Here is a 23,419-nt window from a genome sequence, read left to right as displayed (position 1 = left end):
ACGGGACTTCAGAGTTGAGGGGTGCTGTAGGAAGATCCTGCCAAAGTAATCAATATCGGTCTGTTCAATGAGGTGACCTATAAGGTGGAGCTTCCTGTCCAGTAGAGGGTGAATACATTTTTGACTCTTTTTGTCTCTTTCCTCAAGTCAATGGTTCCGGGACCAATTGCTGACGGGGCTCCTGATAAAGGATTCCTTGAGTTACACGGTCCACGAGGTGCTGGATATACGTAGACGTGGTGGTGAGTTGCAGTACCTCCTTGATTAGAATGGGTATGGCCCTGAAGGAAACAATTCCGGTTGACTGCTAAGGAAGTTCTGGATCCGTCTCTGGTAGTGGACTTTCATGTGCACCATCCTGGTAAGCCAGTACACAGATCTCTGGTCTGGTCCGCCGAGGTTCCTGTTCCCTCAGTCCATGACTGTCCAGTACCTCCACTGCTCCTGTTGTTGCTCCCGCCTGTACTCCATGTCTGTCAGGTGGGCATCGCCATGCTCCGGTCCAATCAGGGGGAAGGGGGTGGATGGCGGGGGTAATCTCCAGCCTCCAGAGTACCCAGATAGCCAGAATGCACCTCCAACTGACATCAATCCATCACCTCACGACACTGACTGCATATGGCACCAGCAAGAATGTTAATCACCAGAATATTGAACTCACCTGTTCACTCCGAAATAGTATATACACCTTTACCACACACAGGCACACCTCACTAAGTATTGTTTAGTATTGTTCTTTTATGTTTTTAATGTATCAACCCTGATTTTTGCCTACCCTGTGATATCACCTTGTTGTTTATGACTCTTGGACTGTTCTCTGTAATTTGTCTATGTTTAACCCATACTGATGCTGTTTAACGGTATTGACCCTGCTCATTTTGACCACGCCCCTTTTTGACTACATAAAGTCTGTTTATTGCATCTGTGCATGTCTGAGTATTGTGCAGCCATGACATATTGATTCAAACTTAAATTAAAATTTAAACGTGTAATTCCACTTCAAAACATATCAGTTAAAAAATAACCAAAAACATTTTTTTCTGTATTTTTTTTAAATATTTTTCAGGCACTCTTTCTGCACAGTCTCAGACCTCAATGGCTGTCAGTGTGGGCTCCTCAGCTGTTCTGCACTGTAATTGTAAACCCATAGCCAGCAGTCAGCTATCTGAACAAAGTCCTTATATCGAGTGGAGAACCATCTCTGAGACGGTGTTTGAGAGGAGAGGTGCGGAGCATTTTCAGGGGGAGGGGTATGAAAATCGGGTTGATGTTCCTGAAGACGAACTGAAGAAAGGAAACTGTTCTCTGGTTATAAAGAACATCAGACCTGAAGATGCTGGAGTTTATGAGAGTTACCTGCAGGTGAAAAGATCAAAGAGGTCCATCCAGACTGAATGGAAATTCATCCAGAGAGTGGAGCTCTCAGTAAATGGTAAGGAAAGAGTCTGGCGCTGAAAAACAACTGCAAAGATTGCTTTGCAATAGAGCAGCTCATCTATAAAAATAATTTTTCATCAATAATCTTCTCAGAATGAAGCTTCCAGTTATAACAGCTGAAACACTTGGTAGAGAAACCAAACTCACTGGATATAAACAGTCCAGCAGCATCCAATAATCTTTAAAGCATTACAAACCTTCTTATCAGCTATATTCTCAAAAAGATTCAACAAACTTCCTGTTGTTTCTTCTTCACAAAAATAGTGACATCCTTAAATTTCAAAAACTTAATGACTACTAAAACTTACTAGTCTTGCTAGCTCTACAGTACAGTTAAATAAACCATATGCAGAGCAGTTCTGTGATTTTATAACATGGAAACAACACCAGCCGACTGATCATTCCTGTTTGTTGGAATCATGAGGTTCAAAAAGTCCAAGGTTGGGTCATAAATGTCTGTTTACAAAGACAAAGTCTACTTACAACTCATCAAACTTATCATGTCGTATATATCAAATCATATAACTTGAGTGCATTATCACGGTCACCATGGTTATAAATGGGTGTGCAGTATGTTGTGGGTAATCGCTCATACACAGCCAAGTGATAAGATAAGGGAAAATTAACATTCTGCAGAACAAAAAAACTGAGTAAAATGAATTAAACATTATGAATAGTTTGCTGAAATGTTTATGCTAAAAAAGTAAAAAATATATCTTTTTTTTTTCTTCCCAAAGATTCACCTGCACCTCCACAGCAGAACAACAAAGAATATGAATCAGGTGAGTGAATGTGTTGTGTAATTTAAACCTCTCTATGTAGCATTTATTTTTATATACTTTATATAATAATAAAAATACTGATGTGATCTGTAAGTTCTTACCTTAATATTCCATATTTGTGTTTATTATTTTTTTCACAGACGAGCAGGACACACCCATGACATCAAGTAAGTCAATAACTAACAAATGCTTATTTGTACTAGTTTGTTTGTTCATTCGTTTGTTAATATATTTATGTATAAATGTTTGCTGGGTGGAACTCTTCTGCATCAGCAGCCGGAGTCTGAGAGAGAGAGAGAGAGAGAGAGAGAGAGAGAGAGAGTACAGTAGGTCATGCTGGTGTTTCTCCATCAGCAGCCGGAGTCTGAGAGAGAGAGAGAGAGAGAGAGAGAGAGAGTACAGTAGGTCATGCTGGTGTTTCTCCATCAGCAGCCGGAGTCTGAGAGAGAGAGAGAGAGAGAGAGAGTACAGTAGGTCATGCTGTTTCTCCATCAGCAGCCGGAGTCTGAGAGAGAGAGAGAGAGAGAGAGAGAGAGAGAGAGAGAGAGAGAGAGAGAGTACAGTAGATCATGCTGGTGTTTCTCCATCAGCAGCCGGAGTCTGAGAGAGAGAGAGAGAGAGTACAGTAGATCATGCTGTTTCTCCATCAGCAGCCGGAGTCTGAGAGAGAAAGAGAGAGAGAGAGAGAGGGAGTACAGTAGGTCATGCTGGTGTTTCTCCATCAGCAGCCGGAGTCTGAGAGAGAGGGAGAGAGAGAGAGAGAGTACAGTAGGTCATGCTGGTGTTTCTCCATCAGCAGCCGGAGTCTGAGAGAGAGAGAGAGAGAGAGAGAGAGTACAGTAGGTCATGCTGGTGTTTCTCCATCAGCAGCCGGAGTCTGAGAGAGAGGGAGAGAGAGAGAGAGAGAGAGAGAGTACAGTAGGTCATGCTGGTGTTTCTCCATCAGCAGCCGGAGTCTGAGAGAGAGAGAGAGAGAGAGAGAGAGAGAGTACAGTAGGTCATGCTGGTGTTTCTCCATCAGCAGCCGGAGTCTGAGAGAGAGAGAGAGAGAGAGAGAGAGAGTACAGTAGGTCATGCTGGTGTTTCTCCATCAGCAGCCGGAGTCTGAGAGAGAGAGAGAGAGAGAGAGAGTACAGTAGGTCATGCTGCTTCTCCATCAGCAGCCGGAGTCTGAGAGAGAGAGAGAGAGAGAGAGAGAGAGAGTACAGTAGATCATGCTGTTTCTCCATCAGCAGCCGGAGTCTGAGAGAGAGAGAGAGAGAGAGAGAGAGAGAGAGAGTACAGTAGGTCATGCTGGTGTTTCTCCATCAGCAGCCGGAGTCTGAGAGAGAGAGAGAGAGAGAGAGAGAGTACAGTAGGTCATGCTGGTGTTTCTCCATCAGCAGCCGGAGTCTGAGAGAGAGAGAGAGAGAGAGAGAGAGTACAGTAGGTCATGCTGGTGTTTCTCCATCAGCAGCCGGAGTCTGAGAGAGAGAGAGAGAGAGAGAGAGAGAGAGTACAGTAGGTCATGCTGGTGTTTCTCCATCAGCAGCCGGAGTCAGAGAGAGAGAGAGAGAGAGAGAGACAGAGAGAGAGAGAGAGAGAGTACAGTACTGTTAGCTGATGTATCACAGCTGGCAATCCGGCTCTTTCCTCCAAATGCTCTGTGATGCTGTCTAGTGATGCCATATTGATTGGTGGCAACTGAAAAAGAGGCGGAGTCTGAATTCACATGTATCCGAGGAGGCGTGCACTTATCCTCACCCCTCACCTCCTAGTGCTGGAGGCATTGTAGTGATAGGAAACAGAAAATAGGCCTAAATTAGATTTTTTTTTTAAAGCATAACAGATTTATGAAGAGCAGTAAACCTAAATGTTTATTTTTCTCTCTGTGTTTTTACAGGTAGCGCAGGACTGATCAGTGTTCCCTCACAGATCCTAATGTTCACCATTCTCACAAACACACTACTGCGTAACACGTGAAAAATGGCAAAGCACTTTATAAAATTCACTGTAAATAGTGTAAATAAATGTATAGTAGGAGATACGGTTTTGTGCGATGCTTTGAAAATCCTCTCTGATGGATCGCCACCTTGCCGTGGTAGAGAGGCTTGTGAGATCCAAAGATCCCGAGAGCTAAACTGCCTGGAGCTTCTGCTCCTGTTAGAGTCACTCAGGACAGGTTTAGGGTTTAGGACTAGGATCCAGACTAGGAGCGATCTAAAAAACATTTTCAACAGCAAAGCACAGAAACGCTAGATATGGTAATAATGATGGTTATTATACAGTGAAATTGTAATTGTAATTGTCTGTAAATAATTATTAAATATTAAAGAAGGGGCACGGCAAGGTTTTCTCTTGAGTTGTTCAAACATGCTTTAAAATATATTTTTATGTGTTTTTTCACAGTGTAGTCTTTAAAAAGGTCCTACCTGTCTTTGGTATTTGTTATTATTACCACAGTTAGTTCCGACCCTGCAATGTGATTGGCTGAGAGGTGTTCTATGAGTGCTGTTATCAGCTGGTAATGCACTGTAACAGAAGCTCTCCATGTATTACTGTATTACTCCGCCACATACAGGTTACCTAGCAACGATGCAGCGCTTACAACCCAAATACAATCCAAATGCGATATCATTATACACCGCTGGGAGGCACAGTACAGAAACGCTAAACCAGGTCCCACAAATAAATAAAGCGGTTCGAAAATACGCATTATTACACACATTATCAGCCACTAATATCAGGTTAAGAGTTAGAGTTGTTATTAATAAAATAAAAGCTTAAGTGTGTATATTTTCCAGTTAATACAGGGTATTTTAATCTGAACGTAAGGTACTAATTCTGCAGATCTCGCCGCTGCCAAAAAATTTAATTATCAAAAAAAAAAAAAAACGTTTTCTTTCAGTCAAATGAACTATGGACTTAAATCTACACAGATTTCTCTCCTGAAAAAAACGTTTCCACAATTTTGACTGAAATGGCCAAAAATTCAGAGCTTACAGTGCAGCTACAAACAGAGCAGTAATGGAACTATTTTTTTTATAACCAAACATTTTCTTGTTCTGTTTAACTGAAAATCTTTTAATTAATGGAGATAGTTGAACTGTAGTATAATCGCAATAATACACTCGAGATTTGTGATATAATGTGTAATGCTTGTGTGTAACACTAATTTTCTAAACTGAGAAATCATTTTTTATAGAGATTATTTTTGTAATGTGTAAGATTAAATGATAATAAAAGCATAAAATTACAAGTCAGTATTTTTTTGTGGTGTTTTTTTTTTTACATTGTCCTAAATAGGAGGACCGATTCTGGGCTGGTTTTGGGAAGAAACTCTGTTTTGGGAATTATCACTGTTCTTTATCACATTATAAGAAGTGTTTCTAAAACATGGATCGATTACACAATTCAAGGCCTCACTTTTCTATGTTTAGGAGTGTCATCTGTTTACTGCAATATTAGCTTTATGCAAGCAAAATAATAAACAGCTTATTGTTATCCTACACAATAAGAACAGTGACACATGAAACTCAATAAAAGTGATAAAAGAGCTTTTGAGATGCAGAGAAAAAAACACTAGTAATAAATGCATTATATTTCCTTTATTTAACTTTATCCTTAAGAATAAAATCTCTTTTTTTAAGGGAGATCTGGCTCAGACATTTCCAATTACAGAAATTTACAACAATGTGTTTATTCACAATGTCTGTGTTCATATACAGATATTTAGAATAAACACAAAACCAACATCAATGTTCAAAACAGAGAGAGAAAGCATTTAGGAGCAGCTACTGCTATTTTTTGTGTTTCAATCACAGAATTCTTTACCAAAGTTTTAAACTCACTTAAGAAACCATTAAACTGTAAATTACGCTGTAATTAGTTTTAAAGGTTTTGAAGGTTATTGTAAAGATCATGGTGCAAAATAGGTTCTAAACTAATCTTTGGAATGTTGTAGAGGAGCTTTCTGGAAGAGCGAGAATCATAGAAACTGTTACGCAGTGAAAAAGAAAGCAGATTACACAGATATGTTGGGAATTTACCAGATATACCTAAATGAGCTTTAATTAAATTATAAATAAATATGCACCAGTGCTGCTGTCTCATACTTGTCTTAACAGCGGCCAAGAGAAAAATCAATAGGATAGATTTAGATACTGTAGATAGATTCAGCTTATTTATCATTTTTCAGAACAGGTACAGGTACATGGCAACGAAATGCAGTTTGCATCTACTGGAAGTGCAAATAGTAGCAATAGTGCAAAAAAATCTGTCCACAGGGCATGCACTCTACAAATATGGCATTTTTGGAAGAGTGTCAAGAAGAAATCCACTGTTAAAAGAAACTATAACTATATAAATTTCTGTTTGCACTTGCAAAGCGCTATGTTTGGTAGAACTGTGAAACATGGTGGCGGCAGCATCATGCTGTGGGGATGAGCTTTTTTTTCTTCAGCAGGGACAGATTTAGGAAGCTGGTCAGAGTTGATGATGGATGGAAGATGGATGGAGATAAATAAATACAGAACAATCCTGGAAGAAGAAAAGCTGTTGGAGGCTGTAAAAGACTTGAGATCTTCCAGCAAGACGATGACCCTGAACATACAGCCAGAGCTACAGTGGAGCTATAATGATTTAGATCAGAGAATATTCATGTGTTAGAATGATCCAGTCTTAAATCCCACTGAGACATGAACAATGCTGTTCACAGACCAACACTCTCCATCCAACCTGACTGATCTTCAGCTGATTTATAAAGAAGAATGGAGCAAAAATCAATACAGACTTTAGATGATCAAAGCTGGTAGAGACAAACCTCAAAAAACAACCTGCAGCTGTAACTGCAGCAAATGGTGGCTCTACTAAATATGATCATAGGGGGCTATGACACTTTTCAGATTTTTGTTTGATCAAAATTTTTAAAAACATTTATCATTTTCGCTTAACTTGAGATAGTTGAGGTGCACATTGAATTCTGCGTGATTTGATCAGTCGTGGTTTTATGTTTTTTGGATACAATCCGGGTTAGCACCCAAACATCCCTTTCAGACAGCTTCCTCTTACAGCGTCCACAGTTAATCCTGTTGGATGTGGTTGGTTCTTCTTGGTGGTATGCTGACTTGGTGGTATGCAGAACTGTGCTCTTACCCTGCTAATTGAACCTTCACACTCTGCTCTTACTGGTGCAATGTGCAATTAATGAAGATTGAACACCAGGCTGCTCCAATTTAGCCATGAAACCTAAAATCCCACACTAAAATGATGACAGGTGTTTCAGTTTTCATTATCCAACCCCTGTAATTCATGATTAATTCAATGACACACTAATAAAGAAAACAAAAGGTCATGCGACTTAGCTTTCCACCATTGTGGCACTCATGCAGTTTTAATTACTGAAACATGAGTTAGCTGTGTTGCTTACCAATCAGGAATCTGAACTCAGTCTTCTGAGAACAGGCGTGTTATTATCGAAACATTTTCTCATTCCAAACAACATTTCATTCAACATTCTATCTGATTGTGGTGATCTCTTGTGTGGTAAATGTCAGCCTTGAGCCAGTTTCGTTTCGTTATAAAACAAAGAGTTAGTTGGAAAAACATTGTGAAATGACTCACTTGTTTTAATCCATTCATTGATCCATAAATATATCCATAAAGAGCTAAAACTGATCACATGAACACACAGCAGCACAAACCCAACTTTTACATCAACAATAAACAGAATAGTAAATAAAATAACATTGCTGTTCCCGTAAATGAGCTGCTGGAGCTCCTTCACAGCGTGAACCAGCAGCTCAGTTTCCTCTGCTGAGAAGAGTTTGTTGAACACGTCCAGGTAGCTGCACCGTTAAAATAGCAATCCACCAAAGACAGAGCTCACCTGGTGAGCAAGAGACACTCTGATTGGTTTATTTTACGTCACACCCAAAATGTACCACACCCATGATTAATTAAGAGAATTAGTACATGACTTTTTTGTGTACTTTTCCCGTCATTACGATAGCAAAGACACACTGAATCACTGAATACGCCCTAAATCAAGCTGCGAGGTGCACGGCTAAAGACTCTCTCCTATGTATTGATAAAATAGGGGGGGCCCTTTCATTTAACCAAGCCCAAGATTACATATGATCTTATGCCAACACCCCGGTTGCTGAGTATAATATGGGAATCAGCCCATGATGTACTTCTGATGAGAGCTTTTTTTTTTTTGCCAATTTCATGAGAAAAGCTTGAAAATTAGAGCTACAACTTTGTGAAGTGAACTCAGTATGAATGTGTTAATAAGCTCAGCTCTGTAATCCTGATCTTGTTTCAGGACTTTGAGATCTTCATGCTGTAGATCACTGCATGTGATGAACTCATCCACTGAGCTGCTGATTGGAAAGATTATGTGTACAGGTGTCTGATATCATGTTATTATGAGGGAAGCTGTTGTAATTCAGCACTGTGTAATGATATACTCTCTGCTGTTATATGTGGGCGTCTTGTTAATGTGAATAGTAATAGTTAATAGTTTTTTTAACATCTAGTTATTCTAATAGTTTTTGTGATGTTAAGAAAGCTCTTAATAAACTCTTGTACAGGGGGCAGTAAAAATGCATGGTGGCTGTGTTTTATATTTATTTTCCAGTGGTGTGACTGAGCAGGTGAGTGCTGGTTCTGTGTGTACAGTAAATTGCTTTGTCTTTAGGGAGTATTTGCTAGGTAGGCTTGTCTTGTTTAATCCCCGGGAGTGCGTGTTTGTTCTGTCTTTCGTCTCCTGAGTATAAATTAAACTTGTTTGGTTAAGATCAGGATTCGGAGCTTCTCTGGCTGCTCTGCACTATTAGTTTCGGTTTAACTACAATGAGTAGATCTAACATACATATATTACCCAGTTACTGTTTTTATTATTCAGAAAAAATGAAATAATATATATCAGCATGTAGAGAGATGTTGAAGTTTCTAATGTTCCTATTCTTATAATTTATCCCATGCAGTTCACACAGTTCCTACAGATTAGGGATTGTGGTAAATGTGGGGTTTACTCTACACAACACAAGCCTTATATTCACCATGTCCAGAAGCTCCGCCCACTGGACTCAGGGGAATCTGGGATAACAGACCAAAAAGTATGTGAACCCTTTGGGATTTTACTTGTATTTCTGCATAAATTGGTGATTTAATGTGTTCTGATCTTCATCTACATCACAACAACAGACAAACACAGTCTGATTAAACTAAAACCACACAAAAATTTATATGTTTGCATGATTTTATTAAACACAGCGAGGGGGGATAAAAGTATGTGAATCTTTGGATTTAATTACTAGTTGATCCTCCTTTATCATCAAAAACCTCAACCAATCGTTTCCTGTAGTTGTTCCAGTCTTGTTTAATATTTAATGTTTTCCTTACTGTAGATTTGTCAACATGTTAATGTTAGCATGTTCCAGAGATTTCTGTATTCAGTCTTCAGCTGACACTCTAGGATTCTTCCTCACCTCATTGATCATTCTGAGCTGTGCTCTTACAGTCATCCCCCCTCACTGTGTTTAATAAAAACATGCAAACATATATAATTGTTTTTGTGGTTTTAGTTTAATCAGATTGTGTTTGTCTATTGTTGTGATGCAGATGAAGATCAGAACACATTTAATCACCAATTTATGCAGAAATAAAAGTATAATCCCAAAGAGTTCACATACTTTTACCTGCAGCTGTAACTATAAACTCTTCAGTGGTTCTGCAGTATTGATTTAAGGTTGTCCTCTTGTCTCTGTTGAAATCTAGGACATTTGCCAGTCACATCCTGATCCTGAACTTTGCATGTGTATTTGGCTTTAGATGGCTTTATGCTAATGTTCTGTTTTTCCAGTCTACACATCCTGTTCAGGAAGCTTCAGCTGTCAGTTGTAACTTTTCCTAAATGCACAAATACTAACATACACCAATTAAGCATAACATTATGACCATGTTTGTACACCGAGTATCCCGTTTTCTAGCTTCACTAATCATATAAGACTCTGCATAGTGTGTGTGTTGTGCTGATACAGGTGGATCAGAGTCCTGTTTATTGATTCTTTACTCTTTCAACTTTGCATGAACTCTTCTTCATTTCACAGGAAAAACACATCAAACAAGAACAACAAACAGAACAGAACATCCTGCTGCTGAGGTTAACCTGCGGGCAGACAGGGTTTATACATACAGCTTCATTTAATGTAGAATATTTTAATTAAACACTATATCAGTGTGTTTTTATATCTCTGTAATGTGATAAATTAAAATTACAGGTTTCCATTGTTCTGTTCCTGTAATGAATACTGAAGTACAGATATAGATCAGGTGCTTTCCATGGCTGTTTTGTATCTGTTAGTTTCGTTTACAGATAATAATGTGCTGAGGGCAGTACGTGTGTGCGTGCAACAGCTTGTATTTCCATAGTGCAAATACCTGGACCATTAAAGCATCAGCACACCCTCAAAAACAACCTCAGTAACCTTAGGCCAAGTTTCATCCCTGACACTCCCTTCCTTCTTCTGCAGCTTTTGTTTGAAAATGACTGTATAAGATTGGAGAGATTTTTAAGGCAAAATCAGAACAAAACACACACATATATATATATATATATATATATATATATATATATATATATATATATATATATATATATATATATATATATATAAATAAAGGAGTTGGACAATGAAACTGAAACACCTGTCATCATTTTAGTGTCGGATTTTAGGATTCATGGCTAAATTGGAGCAGCCTGGTGTTCAATCTTCATTAATTGCACATTGCACCAGTAAGATCAGAGTGTGAAGGTTCAGTTAGCAGGGTAAGAGCACAGTTCTGCTCTAAATGCTGCAATGCACACAACATTATGGGGGACATACCAGAGTTCAAAAGAGGACAAATTGTTGGTGCACGTCTTGCTGGAGCATCTGTGACCAAGACAGCAAGTCTTTGTGATGCATCAAGAGCCACGGTATCCAGGGTCATGTCAGCATACCACCAAGAAGAACCAACCACATCCAACAGGATTAACTGTGGACGCTGTAAGAGGAAGCTGTCTGAAAGGGATGTTCGGGTGCTAACCCGGATTGTATCCAAAAAACATAAAACCACGGCTGATCAAATCACGGCAGAATTCAATGTGCACCTCAACTCTCCTGTTTCCACCAGAACTGTCCGTCACCACAATCAATTATTGTGCTCTAAAACCAGGTGTTTCAGTTTCATTCTCCAACTCCTGTATTTCTTAATGTATGTTTCTTTATTCTCTATAGGAGTGTTTAACAGTATGAGTTATGTGTTTTGTGCACTTGCACCCTCTGCAGGACATGTGATAATTAAAGCACTTAACTATGTGGCTTCCACTACTTAAATACCTGTAAATATAGACTACACAACTATCAAAATATAAAAGGGTGAGAGAGCCATATTTAACTATATTAACTATATTTAAAATGATCACACAGCTGTTTGAATACACTAACAGTTTATTCAATAAAATATCAAAAGAGGATCAAGTGTACATTTAAACATTCCCCTTTTCTTACAGACTCGATAGTAGAAGTCAAACAATAAAAAACAGGTCTTATAGGTCAAAAGTAAAAATGTTTTTTACAGTGGTCAATATAGAGTCAAATATAGAGGGGTATTTAACATGATTTACAAAATATTAATTCCAATTTATTATAAAATACAAAAGTAAAAATAATTTGAAAAGGGGATAGCCCACCTAACAAAACAGGCAGTGCCAAAAACAAGTTATAATTACCATAATCAATAAAATACACTTCCAATACTAAAAGAGGTCTAGATACATAGCTGTAAACATTACACTGCAGTCAATTCATTTAGAATGAGCATTAACTGACCATTAGCATTACAAGGAGCAGAACATTATTATATTAGACCAAAATACCCTTTAGAGTCTGAAATGTCAAATAAAACAAAATAAAAGCATTAACAGATCTGGGGAAACAGTGGCTACACCATATGATTCCTATGAAGAGACAAACATTTATATTAATACTAATACACATAAAAATAACCCCAAATCCCCATTAGACTAAGCAGCTCAGTAGCAATGTTAGGCTAATGCTAATACACATTAAACAAAAACACTAAAACACATTACCTCCCTGTAGTTTACTCAGTAATTATGTCTGTACATGCTCTACACACTCTTCCACCGGCCTCGGTCTCCTTAAATAACTAAATATAATAATATTAATTATAATACAGCTAGAATAATAACAGTACTGAACCACTACAATATAAAACCTGCAGCCCCACACTCTACAGCATTATCCAATATTAACCTAGAAATCACACACACACACACATTATATATTATAGATATTATACATATATATATATGTAACCCCTCCCTAAAGGCACCCAATACAAATTTAAGGGGGGGCTACACCTCTAATTAATATTGGTTGAGAATAACATGATAACCCTTTAGCTGAATAAGCTAACACTCAAATAATAAAATGGTGCCTCCATAACATAAACATTTCAATATCTTAAAAAACACACACAAACACACGTGACTTAGTAGAAATAAAAGTGGAGCTATTTATTTAGCTCTCCGAATGTCTCTGTACTCATATGAAGAAAAATAAAATAAAATAATCCCAGATCAGGTCTCAAATAACACAAAACACTCCCCCTTCAGATATATAAATCAAACTTAACACATTAATCTCTGGGTAATAAACATAAATTCGGCGTAGTAAATAAATAAAATAAAATAAAATAAAATACACAAATAAAACCCTCGGATTAAAGAATGAGTATTAAACACTCAAACTTAATAACCACACCACCGATAAGAGGTGAAACACCAAATAAACAGTTCAGGCGCTTTGTTTGTTGGGGCCCAGTACGTTGGTGCACTTATTATGGAGATGGCGTCCTCAGTAGCCATAGCAACAGACTCACGGTTCGCGGCGCTTCCGGTCAGAGCGCAGCAGTCTCCAGCACTCACAGCGGGCGAAGACTCGGGCTGTGACCGAAACGGCTCCCTATTTACTAGTTAGGGCACTATTGAGTATGTCAGCCATTTTTCTTTGAGTGTCCGAATCATAAGGGGGGATTCGAACATGATTTTGAGGGCACTAAAAACTCCCATAATGCATCATGATTTATAGTAAACATCGCTGCTTACTAAGCGAGCTGAATGTGTCCCAAAATGCATTGCGGGTCTCGCAACTAAGCAACAGACAGCCGAAGAAACGGAGCGGACAGCGAGCCACCAGGGTTGCCAGATTGTTACAGAGGGATTCAGATTAAACCAATTTACAGGGTAAAACGTGTTTCAAATCCACAAAATTACTGAGAAAACCACCCAAACAGCTGATGTTCGTCATACTAACAATATTACAGGGTTTATTCCAACATTTAATGTTTTATTAAACTGTTTACACTAGGTTGGGTTACCAAATCAATAAAACAACTTTAAATAAAAAAAAAAAATTAAAAGGCAAAAAATGTTTTTGCTTTCAAAATGTAGACACTGCACACATTAACTTACAGTATAAACTATATAGGGCCCGGCACTGAACCTTGTGGAACACCAGAAGTGACCTTTAGTACATTAAATTTGATGTTAAAATGATCTAAAATGAAAAAAATCACTGCATCATTTTATAACTTTTAGCATTTATTCCGATACTGTATCTTTAAGTTTGTGCTGGCAGAACTGAGTCAGCCGGAAGTTCAGATACTAGTGTGAAAGTGTGAATTATAGTGTGAATTCTAGCGAGAGGGACGGAGGTTAACGGTATGATCAGCTTTGTTTAGAGTTTCTGTTTCTATTTTACAGGATGTTTTTATGTGTTTATGTGTGATCACTGTGTTTATGATAAAGGTATAAAACAGGAAATAGTTTGAGTACTGTGTTAAAATCCGTGCGGCCGGATCGCTCGTGTAAAAAAAATGCCACGTGTAAAACACGTGTAATACTTTCTATTTTCTACAATTCTACTTAATTTACTAAAACTGCTCAGATTTAGGAAGAGATTTTAAAATATAGAAGAAAGCTAAAACTGATCACATAATTTGATTAAAATTAAGTTTTTTTGATTAAAATTAATTTGATACAGTAAATTTTACACTCAAATTTCATAGGAACACATTTTTCAGTATTTACTCTAAATGAAAATATTGTTACACAAATAGAGAATTAATGTTAATTTTTACTTTAAAGATCTTTTTTTTCTGCACAAATTAAGTTAAATTAAAACGAGCAAAGTTTGTGTAATTGGTTAAAATGTATTGTAGGCTTGTTATTCAGGTATAACAATACATCCAACAATACATTTAAACCAATTAGACCTACGGGAATAGAGACTATCGCCACATTTTTAGTAATTGTGAAATGATATATTAAGTATATGTACAGTAACTATGCAAATGTCGGGGATATAAAGAAAGATTAAGAGCGCACCTAAAAATTAGCCAAATTTTACCAAATTGAAAACCTCTGGAATATAATTAAGAGGAAGATGGATGATCACAAACCATCAAACCACCAAACTGAACTGCTTGAATTTTTACACCAGGAGTAAAGCAGCATAAAGTTATCCAAAAGCAGTGTGTAAGACTGGTGGAGGAGAACATGATGCCAAGATGCATAAAAAAACTGTGATTAAAAACCAACCAGGGTTATTCCACCAAATATTGATTTATATATATATATATATATATATATATATATATATATATATATATATATATATATATATATATATATATACACACACACACTGGTGAACCTTCCCAGGAGTGACCGGCCGACCGACTGAAATTACTCTAAAAGGGCATGAAGAACTCATCCAGGAGATCCGTAAAAAAGATCCCAGAACTACATTTAAAGAACTGCAGGATCTCACTAAAGCCTCAGTTAAGATCAGTGTTAATGATTCAATAATAACAAAAATATTTTAAAAAACAGGTAAAAAATATCAATACAAGTGATCGTCCATAAATCTGATTTGATATCAGAATCATTTCAGGAAGTTACTGCATAATTTTATATTTTTTATTATTTACTCGCGTTGACTGCTTCTTTTACACCATTATTATAATTCATGTAATGTTTATGATAAGTATGTTAGAATTTAATAACGCATATATGATGAAATGTAGTATTATTTAATATTTTTTAGTGATGTAATAATAAATGTCCAATGATTTAGATATGCATAAAACTACTGAATAAGAAAATCTACTAAAATAAAATATATATATATATATTTATTATAAAAAAAACATTTAATGTTGTATTAAACTGTTTACACTAAGTTGGGTTACCAACTCAATAAAACAAATTTTGGCAATGTTTTTTTTTTTTTTTTTATTTAGACACTGCACACATTAACTTATATACAGTATAAACTATATAGGGCCCAGCACTGAACCTTGTGGAACACCAGAAGTGACCTTTAGTACATTCAATTTGATGTTAAAATGATCTAAAAAAAAATAATGCATAATTTCATACTTTTAGCATTTATTCCGATACTGTAACTTTAATTTTGTGCTGCCGGAACTGATTCAGCCGGAACTGATTCAGCCGGAACTGATTCAGCCGGAACTGATTCAGCCGGAAGTTCAGATTCTAGCGAGAGCGTGAAAGAGGGAGCGGTATGATCAGCTCTGTTTCTAAGAGTTTCTGTTTCTATTTTACAGGAAGTTTTTATGAGTTTATGTATAATTATTGTGTGTGTTTATGGTAAATGTACAAAACAGGAAATAGTTTGAGTGCTGTAGGAAAATCCAGGCGGCCGGATCACTCGGGGTAAATACCGCGTGCAAAACTTCACACTTCCTCTCTACCTACCTTTCTACAATTCTACAATTCTACTTAATTTACTAAAACTGCTCAGATTTAGAAAGAGATTTTAATTCAGAACTTTTCACTGTTACTGAAATTTAAATAAATAATCACACTGTAGTCCCTTTAATCAGACTGTGCTAAAAATGGAAGAAAGCTAAAACTGATCACATAACTTGATTAAAATTAAGTTAAAATTAATTTGATACAGCAGATTTCGTTTTTTAACATCCAACTACACTGAATGGAAAATTTATAGTTGTTCAAATTTCATAGGAACACATTTTTCAGTATTTACATTATTACACAAATAGAGAAACTGAGGAATAGAGGATTGCAGAAAACTGACCCAACTGCTCACACAACACAATTCAACAGCAGTTTACACAAATTAAAATCAAATTTCAAATTTATTTGTCACATGCACAGTAATACACAGTATGACCTGCAGTGAAATGCTCGGAACAACAGTCTGCACACACAATATTACTAATCTAAATTTTTGAACTTTTAAAATACACAATTTAAAGTGCAAAAATTCAAATGTGCAAAATATCTAGGTAGAAAAACTAAGATTTACAATATAAAAACCGGCAGTAAAGTTATATAACCAATTAGAACTATGGGACTAGAGACTATCACCACATTTATTATATTTTACTATTTGATTGCCTATTATTTCTAATTTCTAATTAAATGTTTTCAATCCCTTTGATGCTGTAAATGCTAAAGCTAAATGCTAAAACACAAATAGGAAGAAAAACACTGAGAAATAGTGAACACAGAATTTTACAGAATGTTAATCTAGTAATTATAACAACTGCACACATACATCTCTATTAATAACAACACTGGTAAATAGTTATACAGGGTCAAAGTAGAATTATTTGTTTTCTTCTTTAAATTTGCTTTATAGATTCTACCCTAACAAACAATAAAGATGAGGATCACCCACCTCCATATCACCCACCTCCTGATCACCCTCCTCCAGATCACCCTCCTCCAGATCACCTTCCTGATTACCTGTGCAGGTGAGAGACATCACTTTTAGAACTACTGCCATTCTCCCATGAACGCCTGTTTAATAGCTACTGTATAAATAGTTCCGTTTTGTACTGAATAAAACAGTTTTTCAGAACTAAAAGAATAAAAAAAAACTAAAACTAAAAAATCGGGAAAAAAAATTCATCATATTTTCGAAGAAAATCACGATTTGTCTTTTTTTATTTTTTAAATCGCCCACACCTAGTTGCCAAGGTGCTGCTAGGTGGTTGCTAAGGTGCTGTTCCAGTATAGGAGTTGGTTGCTAAGGTGTTGCTATGGGATTTTTATAGTGTGACCAAGTGGAAATAACAAAGATCAACCACTTTAGAACAAAGGGATTATACATGACTTATAAATAAATGTATTAATAGTTTAGTAAAGTAATAGTAATAATCAGTTAAAACACTAATAAAAAAACACTGAGAAACAGTGAACAGTAAATAATACAGAATGCAAATTCAGTCATTTAATATGTAAATATATACCATATTATCATTACTTAGCAATTAAATGATGAAACGTATTTACGCATACAACAGATTTTACGATTTAAAATTTACTGGAAAAAATACTTGAGGTTTTACAGTATAGATGAATAAATTCATTTATGTATCATAACTGCTTATAAATGTTAATAATGGATTTTAATCTAATTAACAACCAATAATAGACCTTTTTTATAATCCAGTTCTGTCACAATTGTGGAAATGTAAGTTTACTGTAGATCAATAGAAGCACTTTAATCACCTAAATAAGTGTTTTTTAGGTGAGAAATCTGTGGAGATTAAAGTCCAGTGCTCCTTTGACTGAAAGAAAATAGTTTTTTTTTAATAAATAAAGTTTGATTTACTTCGGCGCCCCCCAGCGGCAAGACCTGCAGAATTACAAGAGTCCATCTTACATTCAGCTTAAAATACCCTACAGGTATATTAACTGGAAAATATATACTCTTAAGCTTTTATTTTAATAATAGCAAGTCTTAAACTGATATTGGTGCTGATAATGTGAAATAATGAGTATTTTCTTATCACTGGGCTTATTTATTTATTTATTTGTGTGGATTTGCGTCTTTGCCTGCTCCCAGTGGTGTTTTAATAATATCGCACTTGGTTTGTATTTGGTTTGTAAGCGCTGCATCGTTGCTAGGTTACCTGTATTTGGAGTAATAATACATGGAGAGCTTCTGTTACAGTGCATTACCGGCTGATAACGGCACTCATAGAACGCCTCTCAGCCAATCACATTGCAGGGTCGGAACTAACTGTAGTATAATAGACATTATATTTTGGTTAGTAAAACTATCTGTACTGAATCCCTCCTCCTCTCACTCTCCTAGACTCACCTCCATCACCTGTCCTGGCTGAGGTGGGCTCCTCGGTGGTCCTGCCCTGTGAGATAGGGAGCTCTGTTCAGGACCTCTGTATAGAGTGGAGAATCTCCTCTCAGCTGGTGTTTGAGAGATGTGTTAAGGATGTTTATCAGGGTTCAGGATTTGAGGGTCGAGTTTCTGTTTCTGAGGATGATCTGCTGAGAGGAGATTGCTCTCTGCTGATGGAGGATATCAGAGCTTCTGATGAAGGAGAATACAGATGCTTCCTGATACAGAAGAAAACTAAAAACCTCATCCAGCAGATTAATCTCTCCGTTAAAGGTACAGCGTTACAGATTCTGCAATATATATTCTTAAATTAGCTTTTTACTTAATTCACTTTTTAGGATAAAAGGTAAAAATATTTAGATACATTCTCGTTTTTAGTTCAGTTTCCAAAATGATCAGTTTAAATAAATCATTTCGAAATATAGAATCTGATTTTCATATAATCCAACCTACAATTGTTGCAAAAATGAAAAATTAGAGAATCAAGTAAAAGTGTTTTTTTTTTTCCTTTTTCCTAAAATTCCAATTCTGATGAGCAGAAATGAAACTAGAAACACAGTCAGGGTCAGTGTAACTGTTACACATTTATTTTTCTCACCGTTTGAGGCTAAATGCAAAAATATAAAATTGGATGTAAAAACTCATTAGTTATTTATTTTTTATGTAGTGCAGTGTACAAGTATTTTAGTTTTTCATCTCTCACAATCAGAATTTCAGGAAAAATTTAAAAAATAATCTTTATTTTTACTTTCTGATTTAGAGATTCGGCTTCTTATTTTTCTTGAAACAAATTATACGTTTTTAATTTAAAATGAACTAAAAAATACATTTATTTCTGAATGGAAAAAAATGATTAAGTTTCATATGCACTTTTCTATTTTTGAATTTAGCTTTATACAGTGAAAAAATTAAACTAAAGGTTAGACTGACCCAGTCAAATACAGTGTACTGTAATAAAACTGTAATAATGCAATTTAAAAATAATAATAATAATAACAACAATAATAATAATAATAATAATAATAATAACAATAATAATAATAATAATAATAATAATAATAATAATAATACAAGAACTTTATATTACAGCTGCAACATAATTAATCTACTACCTTTTGCTCCCTACAGAACCGACCAAGAACGAAGAACAACCAAAAGAACGATCCAGTAAGTGAATGTCTATCCTGCTTTTCTGTAGCCCTTTCTGTTATTGGTTTAGATTAATATTAAAGTTTTAAAGTGATTAAATAAAGTGTCCATAGTTAAAACTTTAACACTAGTTAAAACTTAATTAAATATGCATTTCTGAATAAAATGTGTTAAATAGTAATGAATTAGTTAAAAATGTTATATTGATTAATAATGCCTAGAGTCAATTAATAATCAGTTGAGACTTTCTGTTAATTAATGTAATCTTTTTGTAAACCGTGTACTGTAAAAATAATAAAAATAAAAACTTAGATTTTTAAACTCAAATTTTTAATTGTGGAGAAAAATCACCACCAGTTGTGCCAACTAGAAATTTTTATATAGACAATTCATTTTTCGTACATATAAAAACTTCAAACATTCAGTCTCACCAACGTAAAAAAAAAAATCCTGTTTATTTATTTATTCATGTTCATGTTTTAGCTGGCCTAGTTTAAATTCTATGAAATGTGTATTATAAGTTCTGCTTTTGTGTTTATCACACGTTTTACATTAATCAAACTCATGCAGTTTAAAGCAAAACTATACTTATCATTAATTATCTGGAATTTATGATTATTACATATCTATATTTATTAACAGTGATATAATCTTACAGTAATATAAATATAACCAGCCCTACCCACACAGCATATAGTCTATATACTGTAAACTCAGCAACACTAAACACAGTAACTTACTCTTACAGCCTACAACACTGAGACCAGGCTATAGTTAATAACTATTATATAACACTAATACAGTGTATTAACCCTAAGAGAAGCAGCAGCAGACTGCGGGGAATGACTACAAACTGACAGTGATTAAGAGGTGGGAGGACACGCCCCCAAAATGCAAATAGCTTAACCAACATCAGGTTAAAACCCCTGCAGAATTGCTCAGCAGACCCCGTTTAACTAAATAAAGAGTCAAACTGAGCATGTGCAGTAGTGCAGTAGAGCAGAGTAGTACAATAAACTGTAGATTTTGCAAATACAGATTATTTAGTTAGACCAACATTTAACAATTTTAACAACTTTATAATGTTATATAATTTAATTAGTCTGTTATAGTTTATGGTGCAATTCAATATTTTTTGTTCAACTGACTTCATTCACAAATCACATTAAAGAAAACAATTTTAATTTTAATTTTGTTGAAATCAGTGTGGCTGAATTAAATAATATAACATGCATTTCAATTATTTGTTGAATTATTTAGTGATGTGGTCGATTAGTTAATTATTAATGTATTTTTTTGTGCTCCATTTTTCTGATTTTCTCTGCAGAAGCTGCTGGAATGATCCCTCCTTCTCCACAGATTATAGCAGTTTTAATTTTTTTATTTTTACTTTTTCAAAGACTTATAAAGCATTGAGCAACCTCTGAATCTGCTGCATTTTTGCATCTACTGATTACTGCAAAAGCGAATCACTATGCACAGGATTACAGTTCGTCTAGGAGAAGCGCGGAATTCGTGCCACAATGTAACGTAATCACTGTCCAATCAGAACACACTGAAAATCAACTGTGCTGACCTTCATTTATATAATTAGAGTCTTTATTTCCTCTTATATCCTGTCACTAAATTAATATTTTCTCTGCTTTGAAGTAGATCTATGAGTGCTCACTTCTGACTAGTTGCTCAGCCCAACCCTAATTTCAGTAGTGTGTTCTGATTGGACAGTGCTTACATTTCATTGTGGCACGAATTCCGCAGTGCTCCTAGACGAACTGTAATCCTGTGCATTGTGATCAGCTCTTAGACATTCACAGCACAGACACACAGTGCAATACAATGCAGTTAAACTGATTTAAAGCATTTTAAGGAGGTTTGTGTGCAATTCTGACACAAATTGGCACATGTTTTGCATGTTAGTGAGGAAAAAAAGCAATGCATCTTGTGGATTGTATTTACATTTACCCCACAGTAGTGTTTGCTTTCTTCAGTTTGGTACTAATTCATCTGTTTAGAATGAACAATCTAAACAGTCTGGAGCCACTGGAACACTAAGGTTAAGAAGGAGGACGAGATCAACGTTTAAACCGTCTTCAGAAGAAGAGCATTTTGAAGTTATAGACCTGCAATATATGAAGATATCTCATAATTTGTTAATTATAGCATTTAATTATATTATAGTGTTTCTTAAACCCACTATTAGTGTTTACTGGTACAGTTGGTAGTTTGTATAGCCTTTGCTAGTTGAAAACATAAGAAGATAAAAACTCAAAGAGTTGGGAAACTTTGGATTGGAGTTTGGGCAGCTTCAGCTTGTCATAGAAAGCGTGTCCCTCTCTCCTGTAATTACCGTATTTTTGGGACTATAAGGTGCACTTAAAATCCTTTAATTTTGCCAAAAATCATCAGAGCTTCTTATAATCCGGTGCTGCTTATGTATGAATTCTATCAGTCAGGTATTAAGGAGCAGTAAAGCCACTCCACTGAAGTACAGAGTTATACAGGAGTTTCAGTTTAGTTCTCCAGCAGTGTTAGCGTTAGCCGCTAACCGTGCTAAGCACATTCTTTTGCCTTTGCCATTCAGAGGCAATAAACCTATGACACGTCTGATAGCAAACTAAATTGGTAATCCTTGATAACTGTGTGATGTTTGTGGTACTGTACTGTGTTTATATATGTATGTATGTATGTATGTATGTATGTATTTCTGTACGCTAATCTAATTCACTATTTAACAATGATTTAGAAACTGAAATGTTGATTAATGTGCAATGTCCCTACTGAATAAATAAATAAATCACTAAATTAAATTATTATCAGCCTTTAGCCTGCTGATAACCCCCAGCTAGCACTGCTGGAGCAGCATTAGCATTTCCCCCTTAACCGCACTATCGGAGTGTATTCTGCTGCTAACCCCCAGCTAGCACTGCTGGAGCAGCATTAGCATTAGCCACTAACTGCGCTAGCTCTTCGCCATTCTGCGTGTTAAAACAAACCTATGTGAGACAAACCGCTAATATCACCCTGACTTACCAGAACACTCAGGCTTCCTCAGTGTAGCGGCTAGCGCTAATGCTGCTGCACCCAGCCTTAGTGGAAATCTGGAAATCTGAGTTTACTGTAAATAAACAGAAGCACTTTACTCACCCAAATAAACAGTTTTCAGGAGAGAAATCTGTGTAGATTAACATCCTCGTTTGACTTTAAAAGAAAATGTTTTTTAAGAATTTTTTTTTTACTTTACTTAACCTTTTTACATGAATTATAAGGAAAACATGGCGACACCCCTGTTCTTTATTAGTTTCATCTAATGCACCTTATAATCTAATAGTCTAATAGTGTGAAAAATACGGTATTATGAGTCAGAATGCAGAGATAACTGAGTTATTGGGAGGAGATTGTTGAAGGCAGTGGAAGGTCGTGAAAACTCACTACCGTACGTAAAGAAGAGGTACTTATATATGCAGGGTACTTCTAGGATGTTCATGAATAATGTCATAATGTAAAACCCTTAATTAAAATATTTAAATGATTAAATTATAGTTTGAACAGAGCTGTAGACGGAAAAACACAGTTTTTAAAGGAGCTAGTTTTATCTCCAGCACACAGATAGAGGACATAAGTGCAGATAAAATTATATTTATTAAAGAAACAAGATAAATTAAAGCAGAAACTAAAAACAAACACAGGTAGCGCAAAAACTCAGAAAAACAAGAAACACCAAAACATAATTCTTGAACAGAAAACTCGCATAGATGGAGGACAAGAATACAAAAGACTCAACAAGCAAACACTCATACAAAG

At 35.8% G+C, this 23,419-nt stretch overlaps 1 protein-coding gene across 3 annotated transcripts in view; it reads left to right on the top strand.

The window, feature by feature from the left end:
• The window catches only part of LOC111189681 (uncharacterized), a 131,141-nt gene that overhangs the window by 4,784 nt on the left and 102,938 nt on the right, over window positions 1-23,419 (top strand). For 2 of the 3 annotated variants that reach the window (XM_022663357.2, XM_022663356.2), the window contains 4 exons: window positions 1,067-1,432; window positions 2,175-2,219; window positions 2,360-2,386; window positions 4,102-5,461. In XM_022663357.2, the coding sequence (XP_022519078.2) occupies window positions 1,067-1,432; window positions 2,175-2,219; window positions 2,360-2,386; window positions 4,102-4,181 (518 nt within the window). In that variant the 3' untranslated portion in view covers window positions 4,182-5,461. Of the gene's footprint in view, window positions 1-1,066; window positions 1,433-2,174; window positions 2,220-2,359; window positions 2,387-4,101; window positions 5,462-23,419 lie in introns of those variants that run through there. The other variant, XR_007429914.1, reaches the window with a different exon arrangement.

Source organism: Astyanax mexicanus, unplaced genomic scaffold (genome assembly GCF_023375975.1).
Source record: "Astyanax mexicanus isolate ESR-SI-001 unplaced genomic scaffold, AstMex3_surface scaffold_31, whole genome shotgun sequence".
Lineage (NCBI taxonomy): Eukaryota > Metazoa > Chordata > Actinopteri > Characiformes > Acestrorhamphidae > Astyanax > Astyanax mexicanus.
This window is presented reverse-complemented; position numbering and strand designations above follow the sequence as displayed.